Here is a 19,810-nt window from a genome sequence, read left to right as displayed (position 1 = left end):
AAACGGCACATGCCTTGTACGGGGAGGAACTGCAGATGCTGGTCTAAACCGAAGACAGACACAAAAGGCTGGAGTAAATCAGCAGATCAGGCAGCATCTCTGGTGAAAAGGAATAGGTGATATTTCGGGTCGACCTTTTCGATAGTTGCCATGACCCGTTTGATGTCATCCTTCGCCCTGCTCCTGGTCCTGCTCCAGGCTAGATGCAGGAAGATTGTTCCCGATGTTGGGGAAGTCCAGGACAAAGGGTCACAGCTTAAGGATAGAGGGGAAATCCTTTTGGACCGAGATGAGAAAAACATTTTACACACAGAGAGTGGTGAATCTCTAGAACTCTCTGCCACAGAAGGTAGTTGAGGCCAGTTCATTGGCTATATTTAAGAGGGAGTTAGATGTGGCCCTTGTGGCTAAAGGGATCAGGGGGTATGGAGAGAAGGCAGGTACAGGATACTGAGTTGGATGATCAGCCATGATCATATTGAATGGCGGTGCAGGCTCGAAGGGCCGAATGGCCTACTCCTGCACCTATGTTCTATGTTTCTATGGTCTCGGCCCGCACTGATCTGCCGGACATGCTGTGTGTCTGAGTGTGTGTATGTGTTTGTTCGGCGGAGTCTGAGGGGAGAAGTGCCGGCACCAAGAGCGAGCGAACGAAAGCAAATATCATAGAGCGACATAGGTGACATTTCGGGTCAAGACCCTTCTTCAGACTGACAGTCAAGGGAAAGGGAAACAGGAGATATAGGCATATCTTCCATTCATTTGTACTTAGTACCGTCTATATCTCTTGTTCCTCTTTCCCCTGGCTCAGTCTGAAGAAGGGTCTTGATCCGAAATGTCACCTTTGCCGCTCTATGATCATTGCTTTCGTCCGTCTGTCCGCGTGTTCGCTCGCTCTTGGTGCCGGCGCTTCTCCCCTCAGACTCTGCCAAACAAACACACACACACAGCATGTCCAGTATATCGGTGCGGGCCCAGACCAGGAGCAGGGCGAAGGATGACATCAAACGGGTCTTGGCAGTTATCGAAAAACTACGGAAATGGTAAGGGGGAAATTAAAAATAAACATCCGAAGGAAATAGATGTTTAACAAAAAAAAAAAAGCCGATGATCGCTCCGTGTCCGTGTCGGGGGGGGGGGGGGGGGGGGGGGGGATGGTTTGCGTTCCTCTTTCCCCTGACTCAGTCTGAAGACGAGTCTCGACCCGAAATGTCACCTATTCCTTTTGACCAGAAATACCGCCCGACCCGCCGCATTTTGTGTCTATCCTTTAATCTCTCAGCTTGATATAGCAGAATCTTCCTGAATTAGCTTGACGCCATGACAGAAGCAGGTTAGGGAAATGGCGCTGAAGATTACCCATCAGCTACTACGGCTTTTTCGCAGAGTGAACCATCTTGCTCCGCTCTATGATCTTTGGTCATACAACACGTAAACAGGCCCTTTGGCCCAACTCTTCCATGCCATCCAAGATGCCCCATCTAAGCTAGTCCCATTTGTCCATGCTTGGCCCAGATCCCTTTAAACGCTTCCTATCCATGTACATGACCAAATGTTTAAGTAATGTTGTTATAGTACCTGCCTCAACTACCTCTCTGGCAGCTCATTCCATACACCTACCATCCTGTGTGAAAAATTGTTTCTATTATAAGCAGCACTGTGGCACAGCAGGTAGAGCTGCTGCCTCCGAGTGCCAGACGCAGGTTTGATCCTGACATCGGGTGCTGTCTGTGTGGAGTTTGTACATTTTCCCCGTGACCGCATGGGTTTCCTCCGGATGATCTGGTTTCCTCCCACATCCTAAAGACGTGCAGGTTTGTAGGTTAATTGGCCCTCTGTAAATTGCCCGTAGTGTGTAGGGAGTGAATGAGAATGTGGGATAACATAGAACTAGTGTGAACGGGTAGTCGATGGTTGGCGTGGACTTGGTGGGCCGAAGGGCCATGCTGTGTCTTTAGACTAAAACTAAAATATAAATCTTTCCCTCACAACAAAGTTATGTCCTCTGATTCATCGTTACTCTGGGTAAAATACTTTGTGCAATCACCCTAGCTATTCCCCTCATGATTTTATACACCTCTATAATATCACCCAAGACTCCTAAGCTCCAAGGAATAAAGTCCTAACATCCTCATAAATCTTCTCTGCACTGTTTCCAGCTTAATGACAAACTTCTGATAGGAGGGTGTCCAAAACCTAACAAATATTTTCTGTTGGCAGGGAGAATAAAAAGAGCCGGTTTTCTCACAGCCAGGGGACTTATGGAGAGAGGCTGATGGGATATCAGCACAGATTTTCCCACGGACCCCTGGACTAGAATTCCAATAATTTCTGACTCGACATGAAGTACTGTCTATTGTCCTAAGGCTGACACTCTAAAAGCTTTGAACTCTTAATTATTTTCCTAACAGAAGGATTAATATAGGATAGGTGTCATATGAATTCAACACCATGTTCTCAATCTCTGTCTATTGTTGTATCTACATAGTTGTATTGTTGTCGTTACATGGTCTTAAACTAATGGCTTAGCTGCCTGCATCTTGGATTGATTTGAATGATGCAGCATGGAAACAGTCCCTTCGACCCACCATCGATCACCCGCATATCCGTCGAGGTAAGAGATTGAAAAAAGTTTTCCCCAACTCCCCACCCCCTCACCACACCCCCCACATAAAACAAACCAAGGAAAACTTTAACATATTTTTTAACATATACTAAAAATAACAAAAAGAAGAAAGGACAGAGACTGTGGACATGGCAGCCGCCAGTGGTTTAGACTACAAGTGATGCCTGTATGGAATTTGTATGTTCTCCCCGTGACCTGCGTGGGTTTTCTCCAAGATCTTCAGTTTCCTCCCACACTCCAAAGACGTACAGGTTTGTAGGTTAGTTGACTTGGTATAAATGTAATTGTCCCTAGTGGGTGTAGGATAGTGCTGGTCGGCACGGACTCGGTGGGCCAAAGTGTTGTATCTCTAAACTAAACTAAATTAAAAGAAGGTATCTCAAAGCTCACGGTCTACCAGACAGCAATGATCCCTGCCCTATTGTACGCCTCTGAGACATGGACTACCTATAACAGGCACCTCAAAGCACATGGCCCACCAGAGAGCATTGGTCCCTGACCTCTTTCAAGCCTGAGACATGGACTACCTATAACACACAGCACCAGGGAGGTGCTACCACTACTACTTCTGCAACATCCTCCATACTTGTTGGTAAAATAAGTGAACCAACATCAGCATCCTCTCCCTGGCCAACATTTCTAGCATTGAGGATCCAAGCCATCCACGTCAGCTACTTGTCTGACTACCAGGCACTCCGCAATGGCAAGACATTTCCATGTCAATAAAAATGTTTCAAGGACATTCACAAACCTTCCTTGAGAAAAATAGAACATTCTTTGTTGACCTGTGGCAATCCTGGGCCCGAAAAATCGTTCAAAATGGAGAAGGGATGTCCAGGAAAGCGCTGTGGACCTTGAGTCTCGAGAATGGGAGCGCACGGAAGCCAAGCAAAAGCAGTACCTCCTGACTAACCCACCATCACACCCTTCCTGCAGAGTCTGGGGGTTCTGCATTGCTCTCATCCGGCACCTCAGAATCTCTAAAACTGGAATGATAACAAGTTGTTTGTAACCCTGAGAGACTGCCAAAGAAGAAGAATATTAATTTCCAATAATTTCACTGACCATTGTAAGCGTAGGTACTGATTCACAGTTGTCTAACTAGTACACTTGCTCAAGATCTCTTTCTACCTCGCTTTGTCCTGCTGGATTGCATTATAACTGATTAATTAACTGTGTTTTTTGTACTTACAGCGGGAGAGCGATTCCGCACTTATTGGCAGCTTCACACTTATTCCCACAGGCTTTTCAACTTAGCAAATAACGGCATTGCCATGCTGCCAAACTTCAGCACAGGTCTGAGAGGGGGAAATCGAGAGGACATGGTGGAAATGTGTTCTACTGCTCCTCCAGTTCCCCCTGCTTCTGCACAACCCACTGGTTTTCTGCTTGAATACAAGCCCAGCTCTCAAACACTGAACCAGAGTCCTCAGATACAATGCAATTCTCACCAATCTTACCACCACAAAAACATTTGTGTCGTTTACAAACATTCAGGTGGAATTAAAACTAAACCCCCCCAAAACTTAAGAGGCCATCCCACAACTCACAAACTTTTTTTTTTGGTATTTCTAACTTGACCCCGTTAGTCTCATGATACATAGGCACCCAAGAATTGTCCATGACTCGGGACAAGTTGACCTCAATAAAAACCATTGGCAATTTGAATCTGATTTCCATCAAACTTATTTTCCTTGGATAAAATTGACTTGTATTTAAAAAAAAAAATCTATAGTATTCCAAAAGTTAACCTGTTGCAGTGTCTCAATTCTCAAAGTGAACTTTGACACTGTCACCAAATAGTTGGCTTATCGGAATGTACTGAATACTTGAATGATGAAAACTGCATCGTGAATTGCATCAGGAAAGGGTCTTTCAACAGACAAATGTCATTGTTCTTTATACAAGGGTTTCTTCGTTGAAAGACAGCAGACCAGAGCTCATCTCACGGAGAACACCCAGCTCCCTGGATACAGGCTGAGACATGTTGATTGTCAAGTGACTGCGAGCAGACACAGTTGGCATGATCACCATTACAGCATGCACACTGAGAAGGGGGATGAGCTGGAAGGCCGCTGAGTTCCTCTAACCTGGAGGCAGGCCGGGGGAGGGCAGTCGCCTCAGGTCGCCGGATTCACCTAAAAAGTAAAGGCATACACCACGCCGACCACCACAATGTTGCCGATGGTGGCAATAATCGCAATCCATAACCAGATGGCATCGTTGGAGGGAGGGGCAGGTTCCTCGGGCTGGTTTGCTGAGGGGGCTTCATTCATGTTGGTCGAGGAATTAAAGGGTGAGAACTCGGTGTTGCATTCGTCGATGGGCGAATCCATGAAGGCACCTGTCATAACAGGGATCTGTAAGAGCAAGCATAATACAAAGATACTCAGTGCCATTTCACTCTGTTTATAGAGACCTAACCTTCAAACCAGATTTGCCAGTGAATAGAACCTTGGCTGATATCTTTTGCCATCCCATTTACAAACCTTGCCCCACATCTCTGGATTACCCCAACTTACAAAACCCTATCAAGCTGCAATGTCACTGACCCTTTCCTTGAGGCGAGTTTCAGTTTTCCATTCCCATTCCTTGCAAAAGTGTTTCTTGGCTTTGCCCTCGAATGGTCATAGAGTCATAGAGCTGTACAGCACGGAAAAAGAGCCTTCGCCGACCAAGTTTTCATATTGGGCTACTCCCATTTTCCTGCAGTTGGCCCATAGTCTTCACTTTAATTTTATGATTTTGGCCTCCATAGTATAGCACAGGAACAGGGCATCAATCTACAATGTCTGTGCCGAACATGATGCCACAATAAAATAATCTCCTCTGCCTGCATATGATCCATACCTCCCCATTCCCTGCATATCCATGTGCCCATGTAAACAAAGAAACATAGAAAATAGGTGCAGGAGTAGGCCATTCGGCCCTTCGAGCCTGCACCGCCATTCAATATGATCATGGCTGATCATCCAGCTCAGTATCCTGTACCTGCCTTCTCCCCATACCCCCTGCTCCCTTTAGCCACAAGGGCCACATCTAACTCCCTCTTAAATATAGCCAATGAACTGGCCTCAACTACCTTCTGTGGCAGAGAATTCCACAGATTCACCGCTCTCTGTGTGAAAAACGTTTTTCTCATCTCGGTCCTAAAAGATTTCCCCCTTATCCTTAAACCGTGATCCCTTGTTCTGGACTTCCCCAACATCGGGAACAATCTTCCTGCATCTAGCCTGTCCAACCCCTTAAGAATTTTGTAAGTTTCTATAAGATCCCCCCTCAATCTTCTAAATTCTAGCGAGTACAAGCCGAGTCTATCCAGTCTTTCTTCATATGAAAGTCCTGACATCCCAGGAATCAGTCTGGTGAACCTTCGCTATACTCCCTCTATGGCAAGAATGTCTTTCCTCAGATTAGGAGACCAAAACTGTACGCAATACTCCAGGCAGGGCCGGCCTTAAGCCGATTTGACCGATTGCTCCCAATTGGGCCCCGCACCTAATCGGGGCCCCGCACTAATGTTCCGTATTTCGTACGGAAATACGAATTCTCTTTATTAAATAAAGACTTTTTTTAATTCGCCATCCGGATTTTTTTTAAACGAACATGTATAACAACCGCTGCACGGCCATCAGACACAAACGATTTGTTAACTAGTACTGTTAGCACTTCTTAACAGCAAGTAGTTAACACCTTGTTACTTCACACACTTGACTTATGCAATGTCATCAATCTGCATCCATCCGCATTCCTCAGTAAATGTTATTGTGTTTTGAACAGGTATTAATGACGCCGTGTTCCTTTGAATAAAATTCACGCGGCGTCATTAATACTTGTTTAAAACACAATTACATTTACTGAGGAATGTAGATCGATGACACGTTGAGAATTTCATTAAACTCACCATCATGAGTGAGGGCCCCGGACCGCTTGAAGGGGCTTCTTCCTGGTGTGCAGGTTAGTCATTCACCTACCGACCCACATTGTGTCTCTCTGTGTTTTGCTCTCTCCCTCCCTCCCTCTTTCTCTCGCGCTCTCTCTCCCGGTCCCCATCTCATCTCTCTCTAGCTCTCCCACTCCCTGTCGCCTCAGCATTCCCGGAATAATTGACATTTTGCGGTAGACAAAATTCTTAAGGGGTTGGACAGGCTAGATGCAGGAAGATTGTTCCCGATCTTGGGGAAGTCCAGAACAAGGGGTCACAGTTTAAGGATAAAGGGGAAATCTTTTAGGACTGAGATGAGTAAAATGTTTTTTAAACAGAGAGCGGTGAATCTGTGGAATTCTCTGCCACAGAAGGTAGTTGAGGCCAGTTCATTGGCTATATTTAAGAGGGAGTTGGATGTGGCCCTTGTGGCTAAAGGGATCAGGGGGTATGGAGAGAAGGCAGGTACAGGATACTGAGTTGGATGATCAGCCTTGATCATATTGAATGGCTGTGCAAGCTCGAAGGGCCGAATGGCCTCTACTCCCGCACCTATTGTCTATGGTTCTATGACTGCGTCCAACTGCTGACTGGTTCGTTGATCGGTTTGCTAGATATGAACTGTTTTGGGAGCGAAAAATGCTCAGGGCAGACCAAACGTGTTAAACAGAAATTGGTCAGATATTGAGCTTTACACAGTGAGAAATCATGTGAAATAATCACTGAATTTAATTTTAAATGAATGTACCTGCATGTTATACTGTTTAGTTTGGAGATACAACCAGTTAGTCTACTGAGTTCGCACTGACCAGCGATTTTTGTTACAGAATTGACAATTTTATTTGGCGGCCAATCAAACGCTGTCTCTAAGGGGGTTGCATCCAATCACCAACCAGCTTTCCTTAAAATTCCCGTCCGATCAACAAATAGGTCTCTCCCGTCCAATCAGCCGCTGTCTCCAAGGACTTTGTGTCCAATCACATAATTAGCAGCTACGGTAAAGGTTGGAAGCCAGCGGAGCTACTGACAGGCAAACGGGAGGGAGCAGGAGAGATTCACACAGTGTATAATCCATAGCCCCTAGTGTACAATTTCATAATATATACTAAATAACTGGGCTGACACACCTTGGCTGGAAATCTGGGGTTCACCAAAATTGTTCCCAATTGGGCCCCGCACCCCCTAAGGCCGGCCCTGACTCCAGATGTGGTCTCACCAAGACCCTGCACAACTGCAGTAGAACCTCCCTGCTCCTATACTCAAATCCTTTTGCTATGAATGCTAACATACCATTCAATTTCTTCACTGCCTGCTGCACCTGCATGACTACTTTCAATGACTGGTGTACCATGACACCCAGGTCTCGTTGCATCTCCCCTTTTCCTAATCGGCCACCATTCAGATAATAGTCTACTTTCTTGTTTTTGCCACCAAAGTGGATAACCTCACATTTATCCACATTATACTGCATCTGCCATGCATTTGCCCACTCACCCAGCCTATCCAAGTCACCTTGCAGCCTCCTAGCATCATCCTCACAGCTAACACTGCCCCCCAGCTTCGTGTCATCCGCAAACTTGGAGATGTTGCATTCAATTCCCTCGTCCAAATCATTAATATATATTGTAAATAGCTGGGGTCCCTTAAGGTCTCTTAAATGCCACTATCATATCTGCCTCCACCACCACCTCTGGGAGCATGTTCTAACTCCTCACCACCACCTCTGGGAGCGTGTTCCAGGTACTCACCACCCCCAATGTAAAATAACTTGCCCTGAACATCTATCTTTATATTACTATGTATCTCTCATCTTGTTTGTTTCTATGTCTGCCGTGTGAGTGTCTGTGATATCCTGAAAACGGTACAATTTTTGGTAGCACTATAATCTTTGGCCCACCTTACTCATCATTGTCCTATGGTGTATCGTGGCAGGTTTAGTTCAGATTGATGGTGTATTTTACAAGTTATTCACATTTTAAACTTTACAAACACCATTTTGACAAAAATCTTTTCCATCTGTACTGGCAGTTAGCAGCGTATGACATCACAATGGAATCTCATTTCCATAAACTACCCGTCAGCAGTGTTCCACCCACAATTACATCACAATGGGATCTCATTTACATTAAAAAAACTCAGTTTTAAAAAACCCAGCAGCTTCCACCTCACAATGACGTCAAGGGGGGTAAGGAGGGGAGAGAGGTTATGGAGAGAGGGAGGGAGTCACTGATGGTAGGGGAAAGGAAAGGGAGGGAGAGGTGAGGGAAAGAGTGGGGGAGAGGATGAGAGGAAAAAGAGGGAGGGTGAAGAGGATGGGGAGGAGGTGCTGGGGATGAAGGGGAATGGAGAAGGATAGGGGTAAGAAGAGGTATGGTGAGGTGCACTTGAGGAGGGTTGCCGTGACTCGTGTCACAGCAGGGATCTCTGGCGTCACATCGGGAACCCGTCAGCCACGCCTGCGCAGTTGGGGGCTATGGGGTGAGTGGTGGAATATTGCGTTCGGAGACCAGCCCCCCTGTATGACAGGGACCCAACGGGTCCCACTTGGTCTAGTATATATTACTAAAACTCTCATCTTTGGGAGATCCCCAAACCCCGCCAAAACGCTACACGACAGCGCTATTTTTGGTCCACATTATTCACCACTGTCCTGTGATGTGCTGTAGTAAGTTTTGTTTAGATTGATGTTATATTTTACAAGTTATTGACATTTTAAACTTTACAAACAACACTTTTCCACTTGCCCTGCCCGTCAGCCACGTTCGACGTCACAATGACGTCACAATGGGATCCCGAATCTCATTTACATTTTTAAAAATCGCCATTTTCAAAAAACTCAGTTTTAAACAAATTCTCATTAACAGCTAACATTGTGTTACGGTTTACTAGAGAAAAAACGCGATTTTCATTGAGAATTCCATTTTTTTTTAAATTGCGATTTTCATTGTGGGGGGTGGGGGGTGGGATATGGGGGAGTTTTGATTTTTTTTAAATCACGATTTTCATTTTGGGGAGGGGGGCGTGGGATAGTGGGGAGGTGAGGAGTGGGGGAGCAGCGATATAAAGGGAGATGATGGGGGAAGGGAGGGAGAGGGGTTATGGAGAGATGGAGTGACTGGTGGTAGAGGAAAGGATAGGGTGGGAGAGGTGAGGAAGGGGAGGAGAAGAGGGGAAAGAAGAGGGAAGGTGAAGAGGCCTGGCGTGGGCCGAGCCCCGTGGCTGTAGCCAGGCCTGGGCTTTGGGCGCTGGCGAGCGGACACAGACATGGACTGGGCCCTGAGCGCAGCTCCGGATTGGGGTAGGAAGAGGGACCTGGGGCAGGGTCTAGGCCACAGCCTCGGCCTCTCCCTTCCCCTCCCGCGGCTCCAGGCCGCTCGGCCCGTCCCTACCGACAGCTCCCGCCTCAACTACAACTTAATTGCCGACGTGGTGGAGCAAACGGGGCCGGCGGTGGTTTACATCAAAATCCTGGGGAGGTGAGGAGGGAGACTGGGGGGATTGAGGGAGAGGAGGGGGGAGTGGGGGAGGTAGGGAGTGGGGGGTAGAAGGAGAGGAGGGCAGTGGGGGAGGTGAGGAGGGAGAATGGGGGGATGGGATAGGGAGAGGTGAGGAATGGGGGAGGAGAGGGTCAGGGAGGTCGAGTTAGGGAGGGGAGAGGGGTTATGGAGAGAGGGAGGGAGTGACTGAGGGTAGGGGAAAGGAGAGGGAGAGGTGAGGGAGGGAGTGGAGAAGGGGAGGAGGAGAGGGGAAAGAAGAGGGAGGGTGAAGTGGAAGGGGAAGGAGTGCTGGGGGGAGGGGGAATAGAGGAGGATAGAGGTAGGAAGAGGGATGGCGAGGTAATGGAGGAGGAGAGGAGGAAGAGGGAGGAGGGGGGTGAGGGGAGAAAGCAGAGGAGGGTTGGTGGAGGGTCGGGAGAGGGAGGATATAGAGGAGGGGAATAGGGGACTGAAGAGGGAGAGTGAGATGCGTTCACATTGATCTTATTTTTTACAAGTTATTGCCATATTGAACTTTAAAAACGTTGCAGTTGGGCTCCCACTTGCCAGCTGCGCCTGCGCAGTTGGGGGAGGGTTGCCATGACTCGCGTCACAACAGGGATCTCTGGCATCACAACGGGAACCCATCAGCCCCGCCTGCGCAGTTGGGAGCTATGGGCGAGTGGTGGAATATTGCCTTGGGGGACGGGGCCCACCGGGTCCACACTTGGTCTAGACTCTTTTAAACCTTGCTTCTCTCATCTTAAAACTATGCCCTCTAGTCATCAACATCTTCACCCTGGGAAAGAACCTCTGACTGTCTACCCTATCTATCCCTCTCATAATTTTATATACTTCTATCAGGTCTCCCTTCAATCTCCGGCGTTCCAGAGGATTCAACCAATGTGTGTCTCACCTCTCCCTGTCGCTAATACCCCCGAATCCATGCATCATTCTGCTAAAGCTACTCTGCACCCTCTCCAACGTCTCCACATCCTTCCTGTAATGGGGCGACCAGAACTGCACACAATACTCCAAATGCGGCCTGACCAAAGTCCATGTTCTAAATTCTTTGAATATAGAGGATTACATTTTTAAACGTTAAAACTTGAACTGTGTTCACATCAACACAGAAATCACAAACCTAGTTTAATGCATATTTTAAGTCTCCAACTGTATCTTTAGGCATGGTACATGGTGTTTTCTCCAAATGTGTGTGTTTATATTCTGAAGTTATTGGAGAACTGATTTATGTGATGTGCCTGCTTTTCAAATAACAATTCAGCAGACAGTTTGGAGCTTGCAGTTTAAAGTCTCATTGCGTAAATAGTTGATTGTTGTTTCGTAAATAAATCTCTACCTCTCAAAATACACATTTGCCATGTTCCATACATTCTGAAGGCATTATACCAACCAAGCACCGGAACATGGAATCCGCAGAATGTCTTTTTGGACCCCTGATCCAATTCCTTTGAAGATACAGGCCCTTCGGCCCAATGAAGATAGACACAAAATGCTGGAGTAACTCAGCGGGACAGACTGCATCTCTGGAGAGAAGGAATGGGTGACGTTTTGGGTCGAGACCCTCCTTCAGACCCATTCCTTCTCTCCAGAGATGGTGCCCGTCCAGCTGAGGTGCTCCAGCATTTTGTGTCTTTCTTCTGTTTAAACCAGCATCTACAGTTCCTTCCTACGCAACTTCGGCCCACGGAGTCCATACCAAAAATCGACCACCCGTTCACACTAGTTCAATGTTATCCCACTTTCTCATCCACGCCCTACACACTAGAAGCCATAAAACCTACAAACCCACACGACTTTGGAATGTGGGAGGAAACCGGAGCACCTTAAGGAAACCCACGCAGCCGCAGGAAGAACGTACAAATTCTACACAGACAGCACCCAGCGTCAGGATCGAACCAGAGTCGCTGGCACTGTGAGGCAGTAACTCTACCAGCTGCACCACTGCTCTGCCCAATGTACTCATACGAGATTTGAAATGAAAAGGCAATTATTTACCGCAGCTTTTTACAATATACATTAATATACATTTAGATGAAGGAATTAAAAGTAACATTAACAAATTTGCAGATGACATAAAGCTGGGTGGCAGTGTGAACTGTGAAGAGGATGCTATGAGGATGCAGGGTCACTTGGACAGGTTGGGTGAGTGGGCAGATGCATGGCAGATGCAGTATAATGTGGATAAATGTAAGGTTATCCACTTTGGTGGCAAGAACAGGAAGGCAGATTATTATCTGAATGGTAAACACAAAATGCTGGATTAACTCAGCGGGACAGGCAGCATCTCTGGAGAGAAGGAATAGGTGACGTTTCGGGTCGAGACCCTTCTTCAGACTATCTGATTGGTGTCAGGTTACGAAAAGGGGAAGTACAACGAGACCTGGGTGTCCTTGTACATCAGTCACAGAAAGTAAGCATGCAGGTACAGCAGGCAATGAAGAAAGCTAATGGCATGTTGGCCTTCATAACAAGAGGAGTTGAGAAGAGGAGCCAAGAGGTCCTTCTGCAGTTGTACATAGAAAAAATCTATGTTGTTCTGCCGTTGTTAATAGAAAAAATCACATGTGGTTAAAGTGCACATTATCCGATTTTAATAAAGGCCATTTTTTACAGGGCCCTGGTGAGACCGCACCTGGAGTATTGTGTGCAGTTTTGGTCTCCTAATTTGAGGAAGGACATTCTTACTATTGAGGGAGTGCAGCGTAGTTTCACAAGGTTAATTCCCGGAATGGCGGGACTGTCATATGCTGAGATAATGGAGTGACTGGGCTTGTATACTCTGGAATTTAGAAGGATGAGAGGGATTATTATTGAAACATATAAGATTATTAAGGGATTAGATGCAGGAAACATGTTCCCGATGTTGGGGGAGTCCAGAACCAGGGGCCACAGTTTAAGAATAAGGGGTAGGCTATTTAGAACTGAGGTGAGGAAAAACTTTTTTACCCAGAGAGTTGTGAATTTATAGAATTCTCTGCCTCAGAAGGCAGTGGAGGTCGATTCACTGGATGCATGCAAAATAGAGTTAGTTAGAGCTCTTAGGGCTAGTGGAATCAAGGGATGTGGGGAGAAGGCAGGAACTGATTGTGGATGATCAGCCAATTGAATGGCGGTGGTTGCTCGAATGGCCGAATGGCCTACTCCTGCACCTATTGTCTATGTATCTAAAGTGCCCTCCATAATGTTTGGGACAAAGACTCATCATTTATTTATTTGCCTCTGTACTCTACAATTTGAGATTTGTAATAGAAAAAGTCACATGCGGTTAAAGTGCACATTGTCAGATTTCAATAAAGGCCATTTTTATACATTTTGGTTTCACCATGTAGAAATTACAGCAGTGTTTATACATAGCTCCCCATTTCAGGGCACCATAATGTTTGGGACACAGCAAGGTCATGTAAATGAAACTAGTCATGTTTAGTATTTTGTTACATATCCTTTGCATGCAATGACTGCTTGAAGTCTGCGATTCATGGACATCACCAGTTGCTGCGTGTCTTCTCTGGTGATACTCTGCCAGGCCTGTATTGCAGCCATCTTTAGCTTATGCTTGTTTTGGGGACTAGTCCCCTTCAGTTTTCTCTCCAGCATATAAAAGGCACTCAATTGGGTTCAGATCGGGTGGTTGACTTGGCCACTCAAGAATTGACCATTTTTTAGCTTTGAAAAACTCCTTTGTTGCTTTAGCAGTATGTTTGGGATCATTGTCTGGCTGTAGAAAGAACTGTCAGACAATGAGTTTTGAGGCATTTGTTTGAACTTAAGCAGATAGGATGTGTCTATACACTTCAGAATTCATTATGCCACTACCATCAGCAGTTGTATCATCAATGAAGATAAGTGAGCCAGTACCTTCAGCAGCCATACGTGCCCAGGCCATAACACCCCCACCACCGTGTTTCACAGATGAAGTGGTATGCTTTGGATCATGGGCAGTTCCTTCTCTCCTCTATACTTTGCTCTTGCCGTCACTCTGATATAAGTTAATCTTCGTCTCATCTGTCCACAAGGCCTTTTGCCAGAACTGTGGTTGCTCTTTTACGTACTTCTTAGCAAACTGTAACCTGGCCATCCTATTTTTGCAGCTAACCAGTGGTTTGCATCTTGCAGTGCAGCCTCTGTATTTCTGTTCATGAAGTCTTCTGCGGACAGTAGTCATTGACATATCCACACCTGACTCCTGAAGAGTGTTTCTGATCTGTTGGACAGGGGTTTGGGGAATTTTCTTTATTATAGAGATAATTCTTCTGTCATCAGCTGCAGAAGTCTTTCTTGGCTTGCCAGTCTCTTTGCGATTAGTAAGCTCACCAGTGCTCTCTTTCTTCTTAATGATGTTCCAAACAGTTGATTTTGGTAAGCCTAAGGTTTGGCTGATGTCTCTAACAGTTTTATTCTTGTTTCGGTCTCATAATGGCTTATTTGACTTTCAATGACACAACTTTGGTCCTCATGTTGATAAACAGCAATAAAAGTTTCCAAAGGTGATGGAAAGACTGGAGGAAAGACTAGGCTCACTTATACCTGCATTAAGGAGGCAATTAAACATACCTGAGCAATTACAAACGCCTGTGAAGCCATGTGTCCCAAACATTATGCTGCCCTGAAATGGGGGGACTATGTATAAACACAGCTGTAATTTCTACAATGGTGAAACCAACATGTGGAAAAACGGCCTTTAATAAAATCTGACAATGTGCACTTTAACCACATGTGATTTTTCTATTACAAATGTCAAATTGTGGAGTACCGAGGCAAATAAATAAATGATGGGTCTTTGTCCCAAACATTATGGAGGGCACTGTATCTATGTATCTATGCAAATAGACAATGCATGAATATTTAAGTACATGTTGGATTGTTTCCTTCAGAACGCCGGAGGCTGAGAGGAGACCACCATTCAAGCGATCCACCATTGTACCAGTGCCTTAGAATGTCTCTCCAGCTTGCTTGAATGACTACCGACCGGTGGCCCTCATGACCGGTGGTCATGAAATGCTTCGAGAGGCTGATCAAGAACTACATCTGCGCCTTCCTCCTTCGCACCATGGACCCGCTGCAGTTCGCATACCGTTCAAACAGATCCACGGATGATGCGGTCTCTCAGGTTCTGCACACCACTCTCTGTCACCTTGACAGCCAGAAGGGGGGCTATGTGAGGATGCTGTTCATTGATTTCAGTTCAGCTTTCAACACCATAGTCCCCACCAGACTTGCTGAGAAGCTGCTGGAACTGGAGCTGAACACTCCCCTGTGTGCCTGGGTCCTGGACTTTCTCACCGCCAGGTCCCAGGTAGTCAAGATGGGGAGACATAACTTCAATCCCCTCACCCTGAACACAGGATCCCCCCAGGGTTGCGTCCTTAGCCCCCTACTGTACACCCTGTACACAAATGACTGTGTGGCCAGGTTCAGCTCCAACTCCATCATCAGGTTTGCTGATGACACTGTGGTGGTGGGCCTGAACTCCGATAACGATGAGATGGCCTACCTGGAGGAGGTGGCTGACTGGCACTCTGGTGTCAGGACAACAGCCTCCTCTTGAATGTCACTAAAACTAAAGAGCTGATTGTTGACTTTAGAAGGGCACAACAACCGAGGACGTACATGCCACTGGGGATAAATAGGACTACTGTGGATAGGGTGAGCAGCTTCAAATACCTGGCAGTCCACATCACAGAGGATCAGACATGGACAACACACACAGCCGTACTGGTGAGTAAAGCAAGGCAGCCCCTTTACCACCTCAGGCAGCTGAGGAAATTCAGAGTCTCTCTTAGGATCCTTCAATCTTTCTACTCTGGTACAGTAGAAAGCATCTTGTCCGGTAACATCTCAATCTGGTTTGGCAACAGCTCTGCCCAGGACAGGAAGGCTCTGCAGAGAGTAGTGCGTTCGGCCGAACGCATCATGGGAACTACACTCCCCCCCCTGCAAGACCTATGCACCAGGAGATGCAGATCCAGAGCCAACAAGATCAAGAAGGACCCCTACCACCCCAGCAACGGACTGTTCCAGCTGCTACGGTCAGGCAAGCGCCTCCGCTGTCACGCTGCTAAAACAGAGAGGATGAGACGGAATTTCTTCCCACAGGCCATCAGGACTGTAAACTCTAATCTCACCAGGGCGTAATTACTGTTGTGTCTTTTAAAAAAATGTAAATACTGGTTCTGTTCTGATGTTCTGTTGTTTTGCACAATCCTGCAGGCATTGCCACTTTCATTTCACTGTACATCTTGTATGTGCACGTGACAAATAAAGTTGACTTGACCGCCCTATTCTCCCGATTAATGACATTTCTACCTTAGTAGAAAGAAGTATTTTTAAAGCTCTGGTCAGGCCTGCCTCTGATATTTAGCATTTTTTCTGTTACTCATTCTCTTAGAAATTTTAAAATACAAAATAAATCTCCATTAAATCATCACTTATTCTTTAATATTTCAGAAACTAAACCTCTACTGTAATTGCTCATAGCCTAAACACTTTAGACCCTGTGAATATCCATTTTTCTCCTTCTCCAGAGACAATATATCCTTCCTAAAAGTGTTAAGGGTCACAGCGAGTCATATGGTACAGGAACAGACCTTTCGGCCCAACTCATCCCTGCCGATGCCCCATTTGTCCAAGTTTGGTCCATATCGCTTTAAACTAATATTCATGTACCCGATGAGAAGGAATTTCCACTTCCACCTATATTCACCTTTAGACTTTAGAGATACAGCGCGGAAACAGGTCCTTTGGCCCACCGAGTCCATGCTGACCAGCAATCGCCCCGTACACTAACACTATCCTACACCACTAGGGACAATTTACAATTTTACCAAAGCCAATGAACCTACAATCCTGTACATCTTTGAAGAGTGGGAGTACACCGGAGCACCCGAAGAAAACCCAAGCAGTCATGGGGAGAACGTACAGATTCCATACAGACAACACCTGTGGTCAGGATCGAAGCCGGATCAAAGGGGATGGGGAGCTTAGTAACATGTGGCAAGACAGCAACCTCGGTCACAATGTTAGCCCATAAGGTTGGGTATAGTTCGATCTTCCAACTTATCTCTCATTGCAGATCTTGGACATTTTCTCTGTACCTGTAACACTATATTCTGCACTCCCGTATTTTACCCTATGCACTACCTGTTGTATTATGGTTGGATTGTACTCATGTCTAGTATGATTTGACTGGATAGCATACAAATAAAGCTTTTCAGGTATCTTGGTATATGCAACAAGAATAAACCAATAACAGGGAACTAAGAGGTTCGTGATTTCACCACGTGAACTGACTGTGGAACATTGGTGTAGACACTAAGGTGCTGGCGTCTTAAGTAAAATACAACCTTTGTTGACGTTTTGATGTGCAGCACAAATTGCTGAGAATATGTTCCTAAGGAACCATTACTTTCCTTGCATTCCAAGTTCTGAAATGCGCCAGTACCTACAGTACCTTCTGAAAATGCTCCATGTCTTAATTTGAAGGTGGACTAATATATTTGCTGAAAGTGTGCACCATCAGACTCAGGGACAGCTTTCTCCCCACGTTATCAGGCTTCTGAACGCTCCTTCCATAAGCTAGAGTACTGTCCGATTTTCCTCTACCCAACTGTGCACATTGGATTTTGTGTCTGGAAATGAAACACTACAAAGGTTAGAACTATATTTTGCACTCTGCATCTTCCCCTTTCAAGTCTGACTTGATTGTACTTTTGGATAGTATTATCTGATTTGATTGGATAGCATGCAAAACAAAGCTTTTCACTGTACTTTGGTAAACCTAAACCTGGATTATTTGCTACATTCACTGCCCAGGCATGTGAAGTTAACAACATCTTTCTGCTTGGGGATTTGCTACATGCACAGATAACTAATGAACATCTTTACTCATTCATGTGATGAAGAAGGAGCTTTGACTAATCTCTTCCAGAGTGGAATCATTGCCAGCTGTCGACTGTCAGGACAAATTCATGTTGTGCTTTTATATTAGCAGTAAATAATTGGGTGCACACAGGTGTGAGGTGGAAATGCTGGGTTCTACTTCATTCTCACAGTATTAAATGAAGAGGGACTGATGAGGATTTCCACGAAAAGAGCCACAGATAACCCGGTATCAGGATGGACAATAGGTGCAGGAGTAGGCCATTCGGACCTTCAAGCCAGCACCGCCATTCAATGTGATCATGGCTGATCATCCACAATCAGTACCCCGTTCCTGCCTTCTCCCCATATCCCCTGACTCCGCTATCTTTAAGAGCCCTATCTAGCTCTCTCTTTAAAGTATCCAGAGAACCGGCCTCCACCACCCTCTGAGGCAGAGAATTCCACAGACTCACAACTCTCTGTGAGAAAAAGTGTTTCCTCGTCTCCGTTCTAAATGGCTTACCCCTTATTCTTAAACAGTGACCCCTGGTTCTGGACTCCCCCAACATCGGGAACATGTTTCCTGCCTCTACCGTGTCTAAACCCTGAATAATCTTATATGTTTAAATAAGATATCCTCTCATCCTTCTAAACTCCAGAGTATACAAGCCCAGCCGCTCCATTCTCTCAGCATATGACAGTCCTGCCATCCCGGGAATTAACCTTGTAAACCTATGCTGCACTCCCTCAATAGCTAGAATGTCCTTCCTCAAATTAGGGGACCAAAACTGCACAGAATACTCCAGGTGTGGTCTCACTAGGGCCATATACCACTGCAGAAGGACCTATTTGCTCCTATACTCAACTCCTCTTGTTATAAAGGCCAACATGCCATTCGCTTTCTTCACTGCCTGCTGTACCTGCATGCGCAATTTCATTGACTGATGAACAAGGACCCCCCAGATCCCGTTGTACTTCCCTTTTTCCCAACTTGACACCATTTAGATAGTAATCTGCCTTCCTTTTTTGCATCTGCCCACTCACCCAACCTGTCCAATTCACCCTGCATTCTCATAGCATCCTCCTCACAGTTCACACTGCCACCCAGCTTTGTGTCATCTGCAAATTTGCTAATGTTACTTTGAATCTCTTCATCTAAATCATTGATGTATATTGTAAATAGCTGCGGTCCCAGCACCGAGCCTTGCGGTACCCCACTAGTCACTGCCTGCCATTCTGAAAGGGACCCGTTAATCCCTACTCTTTGTTTCCTGTCTGCCAACCAATTTTATATCCATGTCAGCACTCTACCCCCAATACCATGTGCCCTACCTTTGCCCACTAATCTCCTATGTGGGACCTTATCAAATGCTTTCTGAAAGTCCAGGTACACTACATCCACTGGTTCACCCTTGTCCACTTTCCAAGTTGCATCCTCAAAAATTTCCAGAAGATTAATCAGGACGTGTCAGCATCATGTCAGGAAGTGGCATGATACTGTTTACGAGAGGATAAAGCAGCCTGGATTAGGTCAGGAGGGCAATAAAATACTGTTTGCAGGATGGAACAGCCAGAACCATACTCAAACTCAATACCATCCAGGGCACAAAGACATAAAGTGAGAGGGGAAAGATTTAATATGAACCTGAGCGGCCATTTTGTTCACTCAGAGGGTGATGGGTAAATCGGCCAGACGACGTAGTTGAGGCAGGGACTATAACAATATCTACATTTGGACAGATCCAAGGAGAGTAAAGATTTAGAGGGAATAGGCCAAACATGGGCCAATGGGAATGGCAAAGATGGGGAATCTTGGTCGGCATAGACAAGTTGGGCTAAAGGGCCTGTTTTCCCAAACATCCCATGGCTATTTTCTACGCAGATGCTGCCTGACCCGCTGAG

General features: G+C 46.0%; 1 protein-coding gene and 1 long non-coding RNA gene across 2 annotated transcripts in view; both read right to left on the bottom strand.

Moving 5' to 3' along the window:
• Nucleotides 1–2,675: 2,675 nt before the first annotated feature.
• Nucleotides 2,676–19,810, bottom strand: part of c9h14orf132 (chromosome 9 C14orf132 homolog) — a 74,485-nt gene continuing 57,350 nt past the window's right edge. Inside the window, exon 3 of the mRNA XM_033026458.1 lies at nucleotides 2,676–4,986. Coding sequence (XP_032882349.1) covers nucleotides 4,765–4,986 — 222 coding nt within the window. The 3' untranslated portion in view covers nucleotides 2,676–4,764. The remainder of the gene's footprint in view (nucleotides 4,987–19,810) is intronic.
• On the bottom strand, nucleotides 14,594–16,462 carry LOC116977160. Its single transcript, XR_004413135.1, has 3 exons — nucleotides 16,451–16,462; nucleotides 15,682–15,683; nucleotides 14,594–14,773 (listed from the first exon to the last, which is right to left on the bottom strand). It is a non-coding gene; the product is annotated as an uncharacterized LOC116977160 (long non-coding RNA).

Source organism: Amblyraja radiata, chromosome 9 (genome assembly GCF_010909765.2).
Source record: "Amblyraja radiata isolate CabotCenter1 chromosome 9, sAmbRad1.1.pri, whole genome shotgun sequence".
NCBI lineage: Eukaryota > Metazoa > Chordata > Chondrichthyes > Rajiformes > Rajidae > Amblyraja > Amblyraja radiata.
The sequence above is the reverse complement of the archived record's forward strand: the minus strand, read 5'-3'. Positions and strand labels throughout refer to the sequence as shown.